The sequence below is a fragment of the Oreochromis niloticus genome, linkage group LG1, assembly GCF_001858045.2.
Source record: "Oreochromis niloticus isolate F11D_XX linkage group LG1, O_niloticus_UMD_NMBU, whole genome shotgun sequence".
NCBI classification, from domain to species: Eukaryota; Metazoa; Chordata; class Actinopteri; order Cichliformes; family Cichlidae; genus Oreochromis; species Oreochromis niloticus.
Window position 1 is genome coordinate 6,575,917 of NC_031965.2, and position 20,640 is coordinate 6,596,556.

At 45.8% G+C, this 20,640-nt stretch overlaps 2 protein-coding genes across 3 annotated transcripts; both read left to right on the forward strand.

Annotated features, from left to right (window-relative positions):
- Positions 1-2,306: 2,306 nt before the first annotated feature.
- On the forward strand, positions 2,307-4,019 carry LOC109204980 (uncharacterized). 2 transcript variants are annotated; one of them, XM_025911882.1, is made up of 3 exons: positions 2,307-2,595; positions 2,677-2,959; positions 3,074-4,019. In XM_025911882.1, exons 1-3 carry the CDS (start codon positions 2,339-2,341, stop codon positions 3,731-3,733), a joined length of 1,200 nt encoding a protein of 399 aa, XP_025767667.1. In that variant the 5' UTR covers positions 2,307-2,338; the 3' UTR covers positions 3,734-4,019. The 2 variants fall into 2 exon arrangements, 1 of the variants encoding a protein (XP_025767667.1); XR_003222349.1 differs by having other exon boundaries at positions 2,330-2,959; positions 3,135-4,019.
- Positions 4,020-8,422: 4,403 nt separating this feature from the next.
- LOC109202059 (basic proline-rich protein-like) lies at positions 8,423-11,844 on the forward strand. Its single transcript, XM_025911857.1, has one exon. The coding sequence runs from the start codon at positions 8,659-8,661 to the stop codon at positions 11,383-11,385; it is 2,727 nt and encodes a 908-aa protein (XP_025767642.1). The 5' UTR covers positions 8,423-8,658; the 3' UTR covers positions 11,386-11,844.
- Positions 11,845-20,640: the final 8,796 nt, after the last annotated feature.

Here is a 20,640-nt window from a genome sequence, read left to right on the forward strand (position 1 = left end):
ACATGAAAAGTGGAAACAACCACAGAAAACAACACACAAGATTAGACAACACAAAAACACACACAAATATAGAAACACGTGCAAGAAAACTTGGACTACAGGGGGCAGGAAACGGGATCCAAAAGAAACAAAACTCAAATAAACAAGAAACACATTAAAACAGTTAAAAAACTTTATTAAGATAGAAAATGCCATGGCAAAACAGGAAATGCATGAGGGAATTTCCTGAAAACAACACAAAAGATTAGACAACACAAAAACTCACACAAATAAAGAAAGAAATATAAGGAAACTTGGACTACAGAGGGGAGGAAACAGGAAGAAAATGAAATATAAATATACTAAATAGCAAGAAACACATTAAAACAGTTAAAAAACTTTATTAAGATAAAAAATGCCATGGGAAAACAGGAAATACATGAGAGAATTACATGAAAAAATGGAAAAAACCACAGAAAACAACAAACAAGATTAGAAAACACAAGAAACCACACAAATATAGAAACACATGCATGAAAACATGGACTACAGGGGGCAGGAAACAGGAGCCAAAAGTAACAAAACTCAACTAAACAAGAAACACATTAAAACAGTTAAAAAACATTATTAAGATAGAAAATGCCATGTGAAGACAAGAAATACATGAGAGCAGGGGCGATTCTAGGATCAGAGCTTTGGGGGTGCTGAGCACCCAGAGAGCTGCCCAGCCAGGCAAAATAAACTTTACACGTCATGATGAGACTTCTTCCTTGTCTCTGTCAGTCCCTGCATACTTAAATGTCTCCAGTTGTCCCGAGTTCTCTATGACTGTCTCCTTGGTGCATTTAAACCCCTGTTCCTCCCTGTCCTCGTCGTCTGTTGTCTTCGTCTCCATTATCAGTCATCATAATTTTACCATCTCTGTGCAAGTCAGCAAATTTCTTTATTAAATCATAAGATTCTTAAATTCATCAAGTCTCTCTGTGCCTTGGTCCTCATCACAAAACATGACATCACTGTTTTGTACATTTTAACACAATTTAATCCCCACATCTGTGAAAGAAAAGCAAAACACTTTTTTGAAAAGTCTATAACAAAATCATAAATCTGATAAAGTTTATTTAAATGCCGCAAAAGAAGAATGGATTGGAATATAAAAAAATACATATCCTAACCTTAAATCCTGGGGGAGAATAATGAATGATGCTCATAGTGAGTAAAAAGTAAGCTGAGTGCATTTTTTGGACAGAGATTCACTTTTAATGTGTATGTATAATATAATACAGATACATAAAAAAATACTCCGAAAACAGAATAAGTTATTACGAATAAATTATTACAAAATATTAATAAAAAAATATAAAAATGGAGGCAACTTTGCCTGTGGTACAGTGTATACAATGTATGTAAAAATCTTTACTGCAGATACTAATTTGACTAATTTAATAATACTAATTTTGTGTTGTAAGATTTATGAGTTTCATGCTTCCGTAGTGGTACTTGGGAGAGCTTGACATTTTCCCAATGGTACACACTTTAAAAAGTTTGAGAAACACTGATAAGTGTATGTGTGCTTTTGGAAAACATTTAAAGCTGCAGTACAGAATCGTTGAAACAAGCTAGCTTAAAACATTTTTAGAATATAAACAGAGCACTCTGCTTCTCTTTACAGGCTCCTGACTCCACCAGGGCTGTGTTTGGCACTTTCTGATTCAGTGCGCAAATGTGGTGCACGGTTTGCGTCAGTCGTTCAGACAACTGGACGGTCCAAAAGTTGGCCTACCTATTACTGGCTGAGGTTGTAGTAGAGTTGTGGCTGAACCACATAAAAATATATCATTAATTTTAATCTCCCCAATCAATGATAATGTTATGTTGGAATGTTGTTACAGTTTTTTACAGACGCTAGGACACATTTCGCAATACTTAGGTCACTTTTGCAAAACTCCTCACACAGTGAGCACAACAGAAGTCTATGTGGGCTAAACTGAGGATCAGTTATCATTGTTTTGGCACAAAATGCATTCAATGACTACATCTCTCAAATTTCATGAATTATTTTCTCACTCAGACACAACAACTGCCAAAAATCTTTGTACGTACAGGACATTTTGCATGTACTTACATACTGTTTTCAAAACTGTTAAACTTATGGTCAAAACAATAACATAATGCAAAACTGAATAAGACAGCAAAATTCAACAGCAATATTTTATTGAAACATATTTTAAATCTAAAAATGCAGTTTAACCAGCCACAGCTGATTCTCAATGTAGATGAACATCTACACAGGTGATACTCCTTCAATTTCATTACAAAAGGCGACAACTGCTGAATAGGTTTGTTTTGTGATGTAAACATGGACCCAGCCAGAAATGGAGAAGTGGCTGAAAGAGGAAGAAGAGTGGCTGGGAGGGGGCGAGGAATACGTATGCGCGGTGGAAGAAGAATAAGAGGAAGATCAAGAGCTGTAGTCGCAGATGAGATCAGAGCTACTGTAATTGATCATGTAGTAAATCATGGTCACTCAATGAGAGAGGCTGGTCAGAGAGTGCAGCCAAATCTGCAACGCTCTACAGTGGCCTCTATTGTTAGAGTTTTCCGGCAAACCAACAGGTAACTTGTATTCTGCAAGGGCATTTGCACATTTCAGAAGTAAATAAGCTTTTGTGTAATTGTTGTTGCATTTCTGCTTAGGACTCAATGGTTACCTCACACAGGAGGGAGAGGACGGATGTTCACTGATGTGCAGGAAACTGCCATTGTTGATATGGTCATCAGAAACAATGGGATAAAACTCACTGAAATTAGACACAGAGTCTTGGCAGACAACGTTACTTTCGCAAATATTCACAGTGTAAGCATAACAACAATTTCTAGAGTCCTGAAAAAACATCAGGTCAGGATGAAACAGTTGTACACTGTGCCTTTTGAGAGGAACTCTGAACATGTCAAGCAACTCAGGAACCAGTATGTCCAGGTAAGATCACAATAAAATACAGATCTGTTTTTGAACAAAACCAAACACACACAAAGACAATTTTTACAAATTTACTACTGTAACAGCTTATGTTGCCTTGTGGATTTATGTTAGAGAGTCATGGAGATTGAAGGCAGGCAAACACACCACATTTTCATCTTTGTGGATGAGGCAGGTTTCAACTTGGCCAAAGCACGGCGACGAGGGAGGAATGTGATTGGGAAGAGAGCCACAGTGAATGTCCCGGGCCAGAGGGGTGCCAACATCACAATGTGCGCAGCAATATCCACTGATGGACTGCTGTTACACAGACCACTAATTGGGCCATACAACACTGAACGGCTCCTTGCGTTCCTGCATGATCTCTATGGAAGGGTTGTGCTAGGTGAGGAAAGGGATGCGGAGAGAAGGAATCAGCCAACATTTATAATTGTATGGGACAATGTGGCATTTCATCACTCCCGTGCAGTCACCGAGTGGTTTGCAGCCCATCCCAGAATGGAGTCTCTTTTCCTCCCACCTTACTCTCCATTCCTCAACCCCATAGAGGAATTCTTTTCCTCATGGCGGTGGAAGGTTTACGACCATCATCCACATGATCAAATGTCCCTCCTGGATGCAATGAATGCTGGATGCCTGGAGATATCAGCAGAAGATTGCCAGGGATGGATCAGGCATGCCAGAAGATTCTTTCCTAGGTGTATTGCCCTAGATGACATAAGATGTGATGTGGATGAGAACCTGTGGCCAAATGGAGAAGACCGAGTAGATTAGCATTACTATTGTATGTGTATCAGTGGATGGTGTGTATACAAATTCTTGTATTTTGGGATTACTTAGTGCAAAAAAATAAGAATACATAAACAAATATTAACGAATTCTGCATGATGTCTGATTCATTCCAGTAACATATATTGAAATTATGAACAGAGATGTGTCCTTGTTTTACACAAGAAAACACTGTGTAATGCTACATGTTGTTAGTGTTTTTTAGGTCATTGTTTTGTGGGTGACAAAGTGTGTTTGTCGGCTGTCAACCTTTGCTAGTGTTCTGGAAGAATGAGTTCATTTGAGACCTGAATAAAGTGTTTTGGTAGTTGTAGTGCATTTTGAATGTCAAATGAACTGCTTTGCCAAGCTGAGGGTCAGTTAGGAGAATTGTGTGAAGAGTTTTGCAAAAGTGACCTAAGTATTGAGAAATGTGTCCTAGCGGCTGTAAAAAACTGTAAGACGTGTGCACATGGAGAAAGAAGTCTAAGTAGTTGTACACCTCTGAACTTTGTCGTGATTTGACTTAAGCTAGCTATGTGCTCTATTAGCTACTGCTCTAGTAAAAGAGTAATTGTATTGATGAAAATGTCATATGTTTTTAGCTTAGTTCTGGTGGCACACTTTGTACTAACAAATTATGAAACGAGGCAATTTCTCTGTTGTAGTTAGCTGTAAAGTTCACTGTACAGACAGCCTGCAGTTTTAAATTGAGAAATCGTCCCTCCCGCCACAACATTGGCATTAAGGAATAGTCGGGCGGGGGAGGGGGCTTCTGAACGCACCTGCACAGTCAGGGGTGCAGTAGGAAATAAATAAGTAGGATTGGCGCTGCACAACGTCTTTTGTGCAGAAATAAATAATGGTTGTAAACTGTGGAGGAGAATAACTCAGTGGCTGCCAATAATGTGAGATCAAAAGGCACTGAGAGTGATGTTTGTCAGGACTGAAATTAACTCAGAAAAGAAGTTGCTTCACTTGATAGAGCTGTTGAGTGCGAGACCTGTCAGCGGTCTGGTTTAGCATTTGAAGCCTCGCTACGTGCTTCCAAACCGCTGCATTTAATCTCAGAGAAAACTAACACAGAGATTGAGTGAAATCAGATTATCAATTGTGAATTAACCTAAAACCTTTTATTTAGCTATTAGTTTTTAGTTAGCCTCAGATTGTTAAAAGCATGTGCTAAACAAATGTAAATTAAAAATGTGATGAACAAACTTTGTTGCTCATAAGATAAAAAATAAATGGGTCAAGTTAAAACCCCTAAGACCTCTCACCACCAAGAGGATTTTTCAGAGTACTCCTATTGTCATCACCATCATAGCCAACTCCTAAACTGTTTAAGATATCCAGGATAAAAGAAAAAAAAAACTTGCGAAAGTGAAATGGAAAAACAGGAATTTAGTTGGTGTGAGTTAAGAGGATGCAGAGCATAGGGTTAGATGGAGGTGGATCATTCACTGTGGTGATCCCTGAAGGGAACAGCCAAGAGAAAGAGGATCAGAGAGCAAAAAAATTGAGGTTTGTGTGCATACATGAGTCTTTACGGTACCCACAGGACTTCTGAAGTACAACCACAGATTAAATTTAACAGCAGGTATCAGACGTATTTATAGTCTATGGTCACACATGGGTAATGTTAGTTTCTCAATTCTGTTACAGCTAAATTGTTGGTGTAAATTAAAAAGGTTTCAGAAAGTAGAAAATGAGAGCCTTCCAATTGGGGTACCATAGGATACACTAGATACTATAGTAAATGTACACTGTGTGACCATCAGCAGCTTAGAGTAGTGACAGTCATAGTTTTATCCAGTTTTGCAGAGCAATTTCAGAGATGTTTGGGGCTTACATGGCAAGCATGTTTTTAGTTGCACCTCTAAATTTTCTCTGCTCTCTGTTGCTGACGGCAGAGTTCTGCCCCGCTGACCTCACAGGTCACTCCCACCAGCGGACAAAGAGCACAGGAAAATGTGTTACCACCTGAAATAGACAAATATCTGCTTTTTAAAACCCTTTAAACCCGCTAAATGGACTGATGCCATTCATTTCTTCTTTGATTAACAGTAGTAACATCCTTCATGCACTGTATACTAACCCATATGCTAATCATGCTTTAAGAAGTGATGGCAATTGCATTGTAGCATTTAATGAAGAAATAACAAAATAATCATACCAATGATTAAGCACCAGTCTTCTTTTTTTCTGTGTGTGTGTGATACAGGTAAATGCTGAATTCCAGCATATTACAACACTTGAACTGGAGACGACCTTCGCGGCACAGTTAGACAGAATTACACCTCAGCTGATGACAGTTTTCCAGAAGAAGGGCGGTGTTTCTGGGCAGAAACTTGCCCACCAATTGCAGATCATGCAAGAGGTAAATCTGAATATTGCAAATTCTATTTGGATTTCTTTTGTCTTAAGTGGCAGGTCACTGGTGAGTCAAATAAGCCATTTTAGGTGACCAGCCAAGCAATCTAAATTTTGAAATTTCATATATAAATTTTATTTACTATGTTTGAACTGGCTTATGATAAAATTTACTTATTGCGAATGTCAGACATTGTTGTTGTTTTTTTCCACATTGGTTTAATCAGCAACTCTCTTTAAACAGGCTGAAAGTGATGTTAAAGTGAAAAGGGAAGCAGTTCTCAGGGCACTTTGCCTCTACCTTGGTGAAGAGGACGGAAACCTTATTCGGGAGTACTTGGTAAGTCATTTAAGTCATTGTTAGCAATACACACACTTTTTAGATAGATATTTGTGTGTGTGTGTGTGTAATACACACACACACACAAACGACTAGATTGGAATTTAATTGTAGAGTTAATTGTTTTTCTTTTACCTTTTTATTACATGTTTAGGACATTGAAGGAGATGACATCCAGAGAGACCTAAAGAAGCACACCATGGGCATTTATGTCATCAACAAGGAGGATGGACAAAATGGAAATTATGATGACATTGGAATCTTTGTTGAAGGGGAGATAGTCATGGACAACATTGGATCTCCGGCCCAATGTGCATTGATGCTTGGAGTAATCTATGCACTAAACCTAGCCTACTCCAAGGAATTGAGGCACTATTATGAATTCATTCAGAAAGTGTTGATGGGATTGGATGGGGAAAAACTCTCCCCCAAAGTCCTTGGGCTGAAGAACAAAATTGCTACTGGATAGGAAGATTTCTAAAACCACACATCCAGAGAATGCTGTTATGTAAATTGCCAATGACTGGTGCTCTTGTGAATAGGAGTGAAAGTCTTGTATAACCATCATTCGTTCTCACGTTATGTGTTATGTTTTGATTGAACATTTTAACTTTCAATAATGAATGTTTCACGTTTGGTACATTTGAGTAGCTTGGAGAGCAACTTTATAATTATTCAGTTTACCAAAGCAATTTTTCTTTATTCCGGTCCTTGACAGCTGCTGCCCTATAATCAGTGTTAATTCACCTGATTTAAAAAAACCAAAAAAAACAAAACATATGCATGATTACCACACTGCAGCACACTGGTAACACTTTAAAGACTATTAATTGTTTTGAAGCGAGTATGTTAGGTCAGAAAACATGTAAAACATTCAGAATCCTCAAGGAAGGACTAGAATGGAAAGACAGTGGTCAATAAGCAGTAAGGAAAACACAAGTTTAGTTTTAAGTCTAACTACCTTATTAAAATGCAATTTCTAAATATGGATCGCAGAACAGCAAGTCTGAAACTTTGGTTAGTTTGTGGATGCAGCAGTTTCTAATTGTGATACTTTATACCGCTGGCAGTGTTTTATTCTTTTTTAGAGGAAGAGAAACATTGGTTAACATTTCTCTTGTCTGTTGTTTCTTTTTTATTTGAATAGAGCTTTTTAAAGCTATTAGTTCATAGGCAAAAGTTTTGTAATTTGTATTATACAAATTACAGCAATTTCCCTTAGATGTGGATTCTTATTCTGTTTGCAACAAATTTTGCATTAATAAAAGATGTGAAAGAATTTTGTAGTTTTCATTATTGACGTTATTAAAAGAACTAAAAAATCAGGGTAAGCAATATTTGTTTAAGTAAAATTTACTTAATTGAAATAGAGAGAAATTAACAATTTGATTGAGTGTTTGATGAATATAACTTTGGGACATAAGTTTAAAGGAAACAAATTATTCTGGTACACTTAACACGACCTTAGTTGGAATTACTAATATTATTTGACTAAGTCGTATCCACAACAGTTAAGTTAAAGTAGCTTAAAAATATATGTTGGTTTTACTCGCTTAAATTAAATTCAGTTTTCAGTTTTATTTGTCATATGCAAGTTAGCACAGGGTCAACATTGCAATGAAATGTGTTTGACGAGCAGCAGTCACTCAGCAGCATGGTACAGTTGTCATGATCCTGAGTCCATGACTCAGCGGTTTTGGGTTTGGTGTATTTATTGTTATTATTTGTGGGCTGTTTGGGATGGTTTGTGTTTTGGGATTTTGATACTGGGTTTCTGGGGTTGTGCTCCCTCTGTTGGTCCCTGGTGTGAGTGTTTCCCCTGTCTCGTCAGGTTAACCAGGTCCAGCTGTGTCTCCCACCTGTGTGTGATTTCCCAGTGTCCCTCTGTGTATTTATTGTGTGTGTTTGCCTTTGTTCCTCGTTGCGTCGTCTGTGTTCATCACTCAGTGTCACCCTGCCTACTCTGCATTGCTCTGTGTTCTTCCTCTGTGTCACCCTGCGTGCTCTCCCTGCTGTCCTCCCTCCATGCTCAGGTTTGCTGCTCTTTGGTTTAGATTCTCCCAGTTTAGTTCATCTTTAGTTCTGTTTTACCATCTCCACTTTATGTTTGGTATTCATAATAAATCTCCCTCACATCTGAATAAGTACTGCATTTGAGTCCTCCCTTCCACACCTCACACGGCCGCTGCCCCGAGCCGTGACAGTACGACGCAACCACAAGATGGACCCAGCAGCACTTAACCCGTCTAAAGAGCTACGGGAGAACCTCATCGATGCCACTCAAGAGCTCATCGACCTGTGGCTGGAAAGCCAGGATTACAAGTCCCAGCGCGCTATAGAGAGGCGGCTACAGCGTCTGGTGACCGGTCTCCCTTGGCTTTTGGGCTCGCTATACCCGTGGGAGCAGGAATTTCTCCTTTTGGATTTGGGACTTCATCCCCCACCTGCATTTCCTTCCGAGCAGCCAGAAGCGGTGAGTGAGCGGGATGCTTTGGCTCCCCCAGATTCCGGGTCTTTGTTTTCTGGGGCTATCCAGAGCGGGATGAGAGACAATATGTATAGCTTACCCACCTTCGTGGTGACGGACCCTTCCCAAGTGGGGGTCTATACACCGTCTGCTAAACCTAAAGACCGTATCTCTGCCGCTCCTTCCGAGCCTGGACTTTATTGCCACCCTCCAGCCCAGTTTTGCGGTCAGCCGCTAGCAGCACCGCCATTAGCTCCCCCAAGAGCACCATTTCCTGTTCAGTCAGCCACTCAGCTACCATCACCACTAACATCACTGCAACCCCTATTTCTGTCCATGACTCAGTCAGTAGTTCAGTTAATGGCTGAGTCACGATCTTCACTCGCCCCTCTACAGGAAGCTATGTCCGTGCACCCTTTAAAGGACTGTTTATCCACCACTGTTCCTGAGCAGGGAGACAAACTGTTTCACAAGGGAACTGTTCCTCAAACGCTGACAACATTAGAGACTGTTACTCACTCCAGGGCTTCCCCAGAGGCTAGGTTACAACCCTCAGCTAACTCTGGACCCCTGGAGGCCAAGTTGCCAGCTGTGGACTGCACCCGGCTATCACTGCCTGAGCAGGGTCAGGGCTCTGTGCAGCTACAGCCCTCCTCGTGTGTGCCAGAGGCCCACGTGCCTACTGGTTTTGTTTCACGTGTACCAGAGGCCCACGAGCCTGCTGGTTTTGTTTTGTGTGTGCCAGGGGCTTCCATGCCCACTGGTTTTGAGCCTGTTTTCGCTGGGGGGACCGAGGAGCCCATCCAGCCTTCGCCGTCATCAGCAGCTTCCGCTGAGGGGTCTCAGGAACCGCTTCAGCCTGCTGCTTTCGCTGGGGGGACCGGGGAGCCCATCCAGCTATCGCCATTGCCTGCAGCGCCTCCATCTCCGGCTCTCACGCCGCCACCGCCTGCAGCACCACCATCTCCGGCTCTCAAGCCGCCGCCTGCAGCGCCTCCATCTCCGGCTCTCACGCCGCCACCGCCTGCAGCGCCACCATCTCCGGCTCTCACGCCGCCACCGCCTGCAGCGCCACCATCTCCGGCTCTCAAGCCGCCGCCTGCAGCGCCTCCGTCTTTGGCTTCCATGCCGCCACCGCCTGCAGCGCCTCCGTCTCCGGCTCTCACGCCGCCACCGCCTGCAGCGCCGCCATCTCCGGCTCTCAAGCCGCCGCCGCCTGCAGCGCCTTCGTCTCCGGCTTTCACGCCGCCATCTGCAGCGCCTTCGTCTGCAGCGCATTCACCTACGGCTTCTACGCCTCCGCCTGCAGCGCCATCGTCTCAGGCATCTTCACTAGCTGCAGCCTCTTCGTCTTCACCAGCAGCACCGGCGGCTCCATCACCGCCTGCACCAGCAGCTCCATCACCGGCTGCACCAGCAGCGCCATCACCGGCTGCACCAGCAGCTGTAGCAGCTCCATCACCGGCTGCACCAGCAGCTCCATCACCGGCTGCACCGGCAGCTGCAGCAGCTCCATCACCGGCTGCACCGGCAGCTGCAGTAGCGCCACCGTCTCCGGCCTCCACGCCGCCGCCTGCAGCCTCGTCATCTTCGCCAGCCGCAGCCTCTTCGTCTTCGCCAGCCGCAGCCTCTTCATCCTCGCCAGCCGCAGCCTCATCATCCTTGCCGGCTGCAGTTTTTGCTTCTGCCTCCGTGCCTTCGCCTGGGCCAGCTTCAGAGCCTTCAGCATCACCTGCTTTAGCTTCAGCCTCACCTTCGTCCTCGTCTGGTCCAGCTTTCGTGTCTGCATCCTCGTCTGGTCCAGCCTTCGTGTCTGCATCCTCGTCTGGCCCAGCCTCCTCATCGGCTTCAGCCTCGCCTGCAGCAGCAGCTTCGTCGTCATCATCAGCACCTGCCGCAGCTTCTCCTGGCCCGGCCTCTGCATCAGCTCCAGCCTCGCCTGGCCCGGCCTCTGCATCAGCTCCAGCCTCGCCTGGCCCGGACTCTGCATCAGCTCCAGCCTCGCCTGGTTCGGCTTCAGCAGCAGCTTCTGCCTCGGCCTCCGTATCAGTTCCAGCCCCGCCTGGTTCGGCTTCAGCAGCAGCTTCTGCCTCATCCTTCTCCTCGTCCTTGCCTGGTTCTGCTGGCACGCCGCCATCCGGTCCACGTCCGGCACCTCATTTTCACTGGCCGTTTTCTAGGCCGCTGGATGGTCGTCATCGCCGATGTGGACGTCCTCCTGAACGAGGTTGTCGCCGCCACCGCCTTCCACGTGGCCGGCCTCCGGACTTCTGCGGCCGCCACCGCCTTCCGCGTGGCCGGCCTCCGGACTTCTGCGGCCGCCACCGCCTTCCGCGTGGCCGGCCTCCGGACTTCTGCGGCCACCACTGCCTTCTTCGTGGCCAGCCTCCTGAACTGTCCCATACTGGCCTTCTGTGCTGTTGGGCCCCAGGTCGGCAACCTGAACTATGTTTCAGACTCTGCTCCCCCGTGTGTTTGTGACCATTTTGTTTGGGACTCTTGGGCCTCCATTTTGGTCCTGGTCTGGTCCCTCCGTCCTGGACCCCCTACCGTCCACCCGGGTCTGGTGGTGTGTTTCTGTGGCTGTCGGGAGCCAGCCCTTGAGGGGGGGGTACTGTCATGATCCTGAGTCCATGACTCAGCGGTTTTGGGTTTGGTGTATTTATTGTTATTATTTGTGGGCTGTTTGGGATGGTTTGTGTTTTGGGATTTTGATACTGGGTTTCTGGGGTTGTGCTCCCTCTGTTGGTCCCTGGTGTGAGTGTTTCCCCTGTCTCGTCAGGTTAACCAGGTCCAGCTGTGTCTCCCACCTGTGTGTGATTTCCCAGTGTCCCTCTGTGTATTTATTGTGTGTGTTTGCCTTTGTTCCTCGTTGCGATGTCTGTGTTCATCACTCAGTGTCACCCTGCCTACTCTGCATTGCTCTGTGTTCTTCCTCTGTGTCACCCTGCGTGCTCTCCCTGCTGTCCTCCCTCCATGCTCAGGTTTGCTGCTCTTTGGTTTAGATTCTCCCAGTTTAGTTCATCTTTAGTTCTGTTTTACCATCTCCACTTTATGTTTGGTATTCATAATAAATCTCCCTCACATCTGAATAAGTACTGCATTTGAGTCCTCCCTTCCACACCTCACACGGCCGCTGCCCCGAGCCGTGACAACAGTAGAAGAAAATATAATAAAATAAAATAATAAAAAATAAATAGAAAAATAGTAAAGAGCAAAATATTAGAGAGACGTGGTAAAAGAGAAAAGATGACTAAATATATATGTATCTATAAATATAAATATATGTACACTAGTGATTAAATAAGAAAATCTTGAAAAGAAATATGACGGGGGGTCAGATGAGATATTGCACAGGAATGAGCAGCAGAAAATTACAGTATTGCACTTAAGTACAAATTCTGTGTACTTAAAAAATATTTCTGGATTCAAACAAATTTATTTCGTGCAACCACTTGTCAGGCTAGTTAGTATCCATTTACAAAAACAGGACAGTGGTAACAACAGAAACTACAGACAATTTTAAGTTTTAGATTTTAAACAGGCTGTATACATTTCAAAGGGAGCAACAGGACGGTCAAATGTCACTGATTTTACTACAGAGCAGGACGGATTGTAGGGTAGCAAACATCGTCGGAAAACAAGTTTTCAACACTGCAGGTTACCTGGTGTAATGTTTTTCAGCTAAAAAGAAACATGGTCTGACTCCTACCTAACTATATAAAGAGTAACTGCAGGTTAAATGTAGCTAATATGTCCTGTTTTCAGCCAGTCACTTACACCTCTGCTCCGCTGCGTCTCAGAGTAGCTGGAACAAACCATTTTGGGAGGGGGGGGGCGTTATCTATACTTTCGTTGTTGAAATGTTACGTCTCAACCAAGTACTGTATGCTTTTTATATTTTTAGTAGTGTGTCACAAAAACAGCAAATATTGTCAAAAAAGTAACAAATCTTTGGGGGTGCTTTGATTCATTTTGGGGGTGCTGAAGCACCCTCAAAAATGGGCTAAAATCGCCCCTGCATGAGAGAATTACAATAAAAAAGCGAAACGGCTAGACAAATCTACGGACAAGAGTAGAGAACACATCAAAACACTAAAAATAAAGAAAGAAATGTAAGGAAACTTGGACTACAGAGGGAAGGAAGCAGGAAGAAAATGAAAAATACATCTACTAAATAGCAAGAAACATATTAACCCAGTGCAAAAGAAAGTTATTAGGATAAAAAAAATAAAATGAAAAACAGGAAACACGAGTGAATTACATGAGAAAAGGGAAACAACCACAGAAAACAACAAACAAGATTAGACAACACAAGAAAAACACACAAATAAAGTAAGAAATGTAAGGAAACTTGGACTACAGAGGGAGGAAACAGGAAAAAAATGAAACATAAATCTATTAAATAGCAAGAAACATATTAAAGCAGTGAAAAAACCTTATTAAGATAGAAAATAACATGACAAACGAGGAAATTATATGACACAAAAAGCAAACAACTAGACAAAACTACAAAGAAAGCAAAGGGTATTTACACATACTGTAAACAGGCTTTAGTTGATATATATCTGAGGCCTAAAATTATGTTTCAGTTAAACAAGTTAAGAATCTAGCAGTGAAGTGAGAAATGTGTTTCTCATTTCATTTGTTTCTTTCCAGTAACAACTGGAAAATGCATGTTAAGACAAGAAGAAAAATATATTTTTTACTGTAATACAAGAAAATGTATCCTAACTGTAGTAAAACACTCAAAAAATGTATCATGTACATTGAAAAAATTCTGAAATATTTCAAGCATTGGCAGATTTTTAAACTGTGTTATGTAAAATACATTAAATTCCAGATAAAACACAGTTGATGAAAAGCAATGGCTGACTCACCAGTTTCTTTTCAAGGCCACAACACGATTTGTTATTTGTAAACTTGTTCAATGCAGAAGTTGAGAAATATCCCAGTGCAAATACAGAGAAGCTGTTTCATTGACACTGGTGAGTGTGTAAGTGAACTGTGTGTTCTGTGGTGCTGTGTGTTGATTCTGATTACCAAGGTTCCGTGCTATGATATCACAGGAGTCTTATTCTTGTTTATATACAGGGCCATGCAGAGATGTTTGAAGGGGCGGATGCTAATAAGGAATCGCATCACACTATATCACTGTCGTCACGTGGGGACAATGCAAAGCAAACATAGCCTGTGTTTTACCTGATGGGGTACAATGTTGCTGTTGAGCGGTTGCTTCTGCTCCTGCTGCTGATAGTGCTGAAGGGCAGGGATGTGTTCATCTGAGACTGTAGACATTAAAAAGTCCATAGGAGAGAAAGACAACTGATTTAAACAGTTATGAGATAACAATAAAATGCAAATATTGTTGACAGCTCTTGATACCATAAAGCAACAGATTTTAAAAAATGTGGGAAATAAACTAGACTCTGCCTGTGACTCACTCTTTTCCTCCTTTCATCTCCTCATCTGTTCAATCACTCTCCACTTGCTGTCCATCTGAGAAAAAGACACAGTTTGCTAATGCATTAATCTATTTTTTGATTATCCACACTTAACAACTCTTCCACCAAATCCATAATAAAGTATGACAAAAAATGAGTAATAATTTTAAAATATCTATACACATAAAACACACACACACACATACAGTGACATTTTATACCTTCTCCCAAATACTGTACATACTATGGCCACAAGTTTTCATCATGGTGCTGATCGAATAGTTATGTCTATAACTTCTGTTTCCTGAAGGAGAGGAACGAGGTACAACACATAAGTATGGGATATCACGCCCTCGCGTGTCCTGGCTGAAGAAACCTTTATTCACGCCTTTAAGGCAGATGACGTTTGATGACACGCGCACAGCCCCGCCTGCACATATAGCCGCTGTCATCACAGTCATCCCTCAGTTCGATAGCCGCTCTTCACCGAGCCAAACTGCTCAGTGGGGCCACCTTGTGTTGTACCTCGTTCCTCTCCTTCAGGGAACAGAAGTTATAGACATAACTATTCGTTCCCCTTCAGTCGATGCACTCGGTACAACACATAAGTATGGGACATATATACACGCCCCGCAGAGCAGCCACAGAACCGGAATCAGGCCACCAGTTCCTTAGTGAGTGGTAGACCCAGCAGAAAGAACAATATGAGCCACCGAAAGGGCTGTAACGTCCAACCGATAAAACTGCAGAAAAGTGTGCGGTGATGCCCAACTAGCTGCCACACAAATATCAGCTACAGGCACCCCTTTAAAAAGACCCATGAGGTTGCCATCCCCCTGGTGGAATGAGCTCTCACCCCATGGGGCAAAGCAAGACCTCTGGTGCCGTATGCCAGTGAGATAACTTCTATAATCCAGTGGGACAGCCTCTGTTTGGACAGAGATCTACCTCTATTTGGATTGGCGAAGCAGACAAACAGCTGGTCACATAAACGCACATTCTGAGTGCGCTCAATGTAGGTGCGTAGCACACGCACTGGACAAAGAGAATGCATCCTCCTCTGCTCCTCAGATGCAAAAGGAGGGGAGCAAAAGCTCAGCAACTCAAACTCCATTGAGCTATAAGATGCAGGCATGATCTTGGGAAAATAGGCAGCATTTGGATTCAATACGACCTTGTGGCCATCAGGAGAAAACTGTGTGCAGGCGGGATGGACGGACAGCGCATGAAGGTCACCCACTCACTTTGCCGAAGCCAAAGCGAGAAGTAATGCAGTCTTATATGAAAGAAATTTCATATCCACAGACTCGATGGGTTCAAACGGGGGGCTACAAAGGGCCTCCAGCACCAAAGACAAGTCCCAAGCAGGGACGCTGGACTTAATCACGGGTCTCAGCCGGCGAACCCCTTTCAGAAAACGTATGGCGAGGGGATGTGCACCTGGTGTCACCCCGTCAAAGCCAATATGACAAGCAGATATAGCTGCTAAATAAACCTTAATTGTCGAAAATGAAAGGCCCTTATCCAGCAGCTCCTGCAGGAATGTCAAAACATCCACAATAGAGCACTGAAATGGGAGAGTGTGGCCACAGATCTGGGCGCGGATGAAACACTTCTCCTCCCGCCTGAGAGAGGAGATCCCTGCGGAGAGGAAGCTGCCAAGGACTCGCTGCTAGCAGGCTGATTATTTCTGCATACCACGACCTTGTGGGCCACCAAGGGGCCACTAGAATCAGAGAGAGGGAATGCCAATGCACTCTCTCTAGAACTGGAGATATCATTTCCACTGGGGGAAATGCATACAGGAGCACGTCTGGCCATTGGTGCGCTAGCGCGTCCAAGCCCAAGGGTGCATCGTGGTCGATTATGGAGAAGAACAGGGGGCAGTGAGTATTTACCCTAGAAGCAAAAAGATCTATTTGTGCCTTGCCAAATAGATCCCAAATCTGAGCCACTATTAAAGGGTGTAACCTCCATTCTCTCACCAGAGACCCCCCCTGGAGAGAAGGTCCGGCCCCAGGTTCAGGTGGCCCGGGACATGGGTGGCTCTCAGAGACAGAAAATGAACACTGCACCATAACAGCAGAGAGCGAGACAGCTTCAACAGGGGAAGAGAGCGTGTTCCTCCCTGCCTGTTTATGTAAGACACCACTGTTGAATTGTCCGTCCTGACTAAGACATGCTGGCCCTCCAGGACTGGACGGAAATGCTTTAGAGCTAAGAACACTGCTAACAGTTTTAAGTGGTTGATGTGCAGCTGGCGCTGAGCTGCGGACCAGATCCCTCTCACTGATGCACCCTTGCACAGCGCTCCCCACCCTCTTAGGGAAGCATCTGTGGACACCACCTTGCAAAACAACACCCTCCCAATCCGAGAGCCCTGATGCAGCAACCTGGGCTCCCTCCAAGGACGGAGAGCTAGCATGCAAGATGCAGTTACCGGCAGCCTCCTCCGGAGGTGACGCGATGCACACAGGCGGTGAGAGAGAGTCCAGCGTTGAAATGCTCTCATTTTTAACAGTCCAAGTGGCACTACGGCGATCATAGATGCCATCATGCCCAGCGTAATATCGTCTGGAAATGCAGTCGGCGTCCCAGCTGAAACTGAGCGAGGCAGCGATGAAACACGGCCACTCTGTGCTCCGACAAACGTGTGCGGCTGGAAAGCGAGCATATTTCCAAACCGAGGAAAGAAATCTGCTGACTCGGGATTAGCGAGCTCTTTTGAAAGTTCATAGAGAACCCCAGTGTCTGAATGTGTGACAGAACCAGTGACAGCTGTGTCTCCGCCTGCTCTCTGGAGCAAGCTATGAGAGCCCAGTCGTCTAGGTAGGCTAAGATGCGGATGCCTCTCTCTCTGAGGGGCGCTAGCGCTGCTTCGGCACATTTCGTAAAGGTGCGAGGAGCGAGCGACGGCCCGAACGGCAGCACTAGGTATTCGTAGGCTACGCCCTCAAATGCAAACCTCAGAAACTGCCTGTGTTTCGGGTGTATAGCCACATGAAAATAAGCATCTGTTAGATCGGTTGTTGCAAACCAATCTCCCGGGCCGACTGCATTCAAGAGCTGTCTGAGTGTTAGCATCTTGAACCTGTACGTACGTAGATACGTGTTCAAGACTCGCAGGTCGAGGATGGGACGAAGCCCTCCCCCTCTTTTCGGAACAACAAAATAGCGGCTGTACCAACCTTTGTCTGTCTCCGAAGCGGGGACCACTCCTATTGCTCTTTTCTGCAATAGCGCCTTTATTTCCTCTCTGAGTATCATGGCCGCCTCGGTGTTGACAGTCGTGTTTACGACTCCTTGGAAACGAGGCGGCTTGACCCGGAACTGCAACCGGTAACCCATGGCAACGGTTCGCAGCACCCACGGAGAGGGGGCGCAAGCGCGCCACTGAGGGAAGTGAGCAGCCAGCCAGCTGACCTGCAGCACCGTTGTCGCCCCCCAGTGTGTCTGCAGGGGACTGCATCACCTGCCTGACCTGGCTCATTCTGCCCTCAGGCTGAGCATTTGTGATTGTTTGAGAATAAACAACACTCTTTATTGATTATAACATGGGAATATGTACATTCATACATTTTGTTGGAGGCACCTTTTCTGGGGCACAACAATGAAAAACAGCGGGAACACTTGATGTGGTCACCTGAACATTTAACACATCTGAACAGGGAGTTACCTGAGGCATTTTGTGTGCAGGGGTTTTGTGCTTGGGAGACAGTGTTAGGAAAGTGCAGCACCTTCTGGGGCTTGACAACCTGAACAGAACTTAAGTGGCACCTCTTGGGCGGCAACAGATGGGTAAAAGCAGCGTCTCCCTGCTGCTGGACCCCTTCTCCACTCAAAACCACAGCTAGGAGGGCTGAGGCTTCTTCCTCCTGGGCGTCGGGTCCCGCTGGGGCCCAAGGGTGGGCCTCTGCTCCAGGCCGCCTGGCATGGAGCTCAGGCCAGAGGATGTGCTCTCGCTGGCGGCACACCCACTTCAGCAGTGGGCGCTGGTCTCTTGCCAGTCGGCAGAGGAGCGTCGGGCCTGTGAGAGCTAGCTGCGGGCTTGGGCTTCGGCTGATGTCTGGGGATGATGTCGCGCAGAGCTTCCGTCTGCTTCTTCCTCAGATCGAATCCAGCCCAAATGGCTTCAAGTGAATGTCCGAATAACCCAGCCGCAGACACTGGTGCGTCCAGATATACAGCACTGTCCCTATCCGGGACATCAGAGAGGGTCAGCCACAGGTGCCTCTGCGCCACTACTGTTGAAGCCATCCCTCTGCCCAGGGAGAGCACTGCACAGCGAGACGCACGGAGGATGTAATCTGTGGCGACTCTGACCTCGTTAAGAAGAGGTGCCAAAGGGCTGTCATCAGCAACCAGCGATCTGAACTCTGCCAGGCACATTGCCTGGTACGTCTGGAGCATGGTGACGGAGCTCATGGCGCAAGCAGTGCCGGCCTGAACCCGATAAATCTTTTCCAGCTGCGAAGCAGAGAATCTGCAGTGCTTAGACGGCAGAGTTGCGGGGCCGCCGACACCATGGTTATGGGACGGGGCCATATAAGCAGCCAGAGACGGCTCCATAGGGGGTGGGATAGCGAAGCCAGCCCCCTCGGCGCCGTCCAACTCCATGTACTGTCCATAGCCGGCCACAGTGACGCGGGTAGACAGAGGTTTGTCCCATGATGCTATTAGCTCGCAGAGAAAGTCTGGGAACAGTTTTTGGCAGTTTTTGGCCGTTGCGGTTCGCGGGTTTTTTCCTCCCACTGGAGCCCGGCTTCTGAGCTGGTGGAGGAGAGGGCCAGTCCACCTATAGCTTCTCAGCAGCGCAGCGAAACAGGGAAGAAAGAGAGGTGTCATCGTGGCCGACCGGTGCAGCAGCGGCGGCACATTGGGCCGACAATGAGCTCTCCTGCTCATCCTCCGACAAACCATGGATGTCCAGGCCGATGTCCAGCACGTCATCGTCTTCCTGGGGAGCGCTGGCAGGCTTCAACCCAGGCTGAAGCCCGTCAGCGCTCCTGCATGGTTCCGGCTCGTCATCGGCTAACCCGTCAACATATTCCGTGTGGTCAGCCCAGCTAATTGCTGGGACATCGACCGGAAAATCCTCGTCTTCGGACTCGGAAAGGAGAGGGTCATGCCGTGCAACAGCCGAGCCGAGCCGACGATCCCCAGGCAGACAGGGCAGGCATCGTGCTGGTCGCTGTCATGCAAACAGAAACCACATGCCTGAGGACAGGGGTGAACAGAAGATTTCTGCTTTGCTCGCTTCGGTTTGGAGTCCATTCCAAAACGCAAAGCGAAACGCTGCACAGGAAAAACTTGAAATTAGCGCTCCGTGGGCAGCCTACACACCAACTGGGCGGTGGAGGCTAACACCAACAGGGGCAGTTAAGCTAAGTTCAAGTCGGCAGACAACGGAACTAACTAGCAGCAGCTAGCTAGCCCAACTCAGCAGAAAGCTCCCCCTCGGCACCTGGTGTCGCAGGCTCTTTTCTGTCGTACTCCGGCACTGACCTGGGCCTGGCGGATGTAGTCATGAACCACTCGTGGCCGCTCCCTCAGCCTCCTGTAGCAGTCCCTGGCCACCGACACGCGCCGGTTCCCTGCCTCGGGGACGGGGAAAGGCCCTAGGACTTCTCCTCCCAATCTCTCCATCGGTCCATCACGGTTTTAGTAACGCAGTAACGCAGCGTTCCTACGGGAAAGTAACGGTAATCTAATTACCGTTTTTGCAATGGTAATCCCTTACATTACTCGTTACTTGAAAAAAGTAATCAGATTAACGCATTACTGCCCATCTCTGGTCAGAAGTGACACATTGGTGTCACTTCTGACACCAATGTGGCGAGCTCAGACAAGGAGGAGACAGAGGTATCGTTTGGTCTTGCTCCCCGTGAGCTAGCCAGGGAGCACAGCCGTTTATTAGAATAGGCAGACGAGCATACAACGCTAACACCACCGCTCGGCGCAGCAACAACAACAACACACACGGCGTTCTCTCACCCCGGGAAACACACAGACGCAGAGAGAGACCGTCACCTGTAACCATGGCAACGTAACAACAAAACATGACTGTCAAAACGAAACCCCGAACAGCCCTGGCCCGCTACAATATTAATGACTAACCTGGTATTGTGGATGGATTATCTCAGTTGTTCTCCTGACTGAAGTTTGGTCCGTTTACAGCATCCAGCCATGCCATTGCATTTGTCCCTAACCATCGGGAATCCTTATCGAGTGGATAAAAGTTAGCGTTTATCCTCCAGGTTCACTGTGTTAATATCATGCTAACAACAGCTGT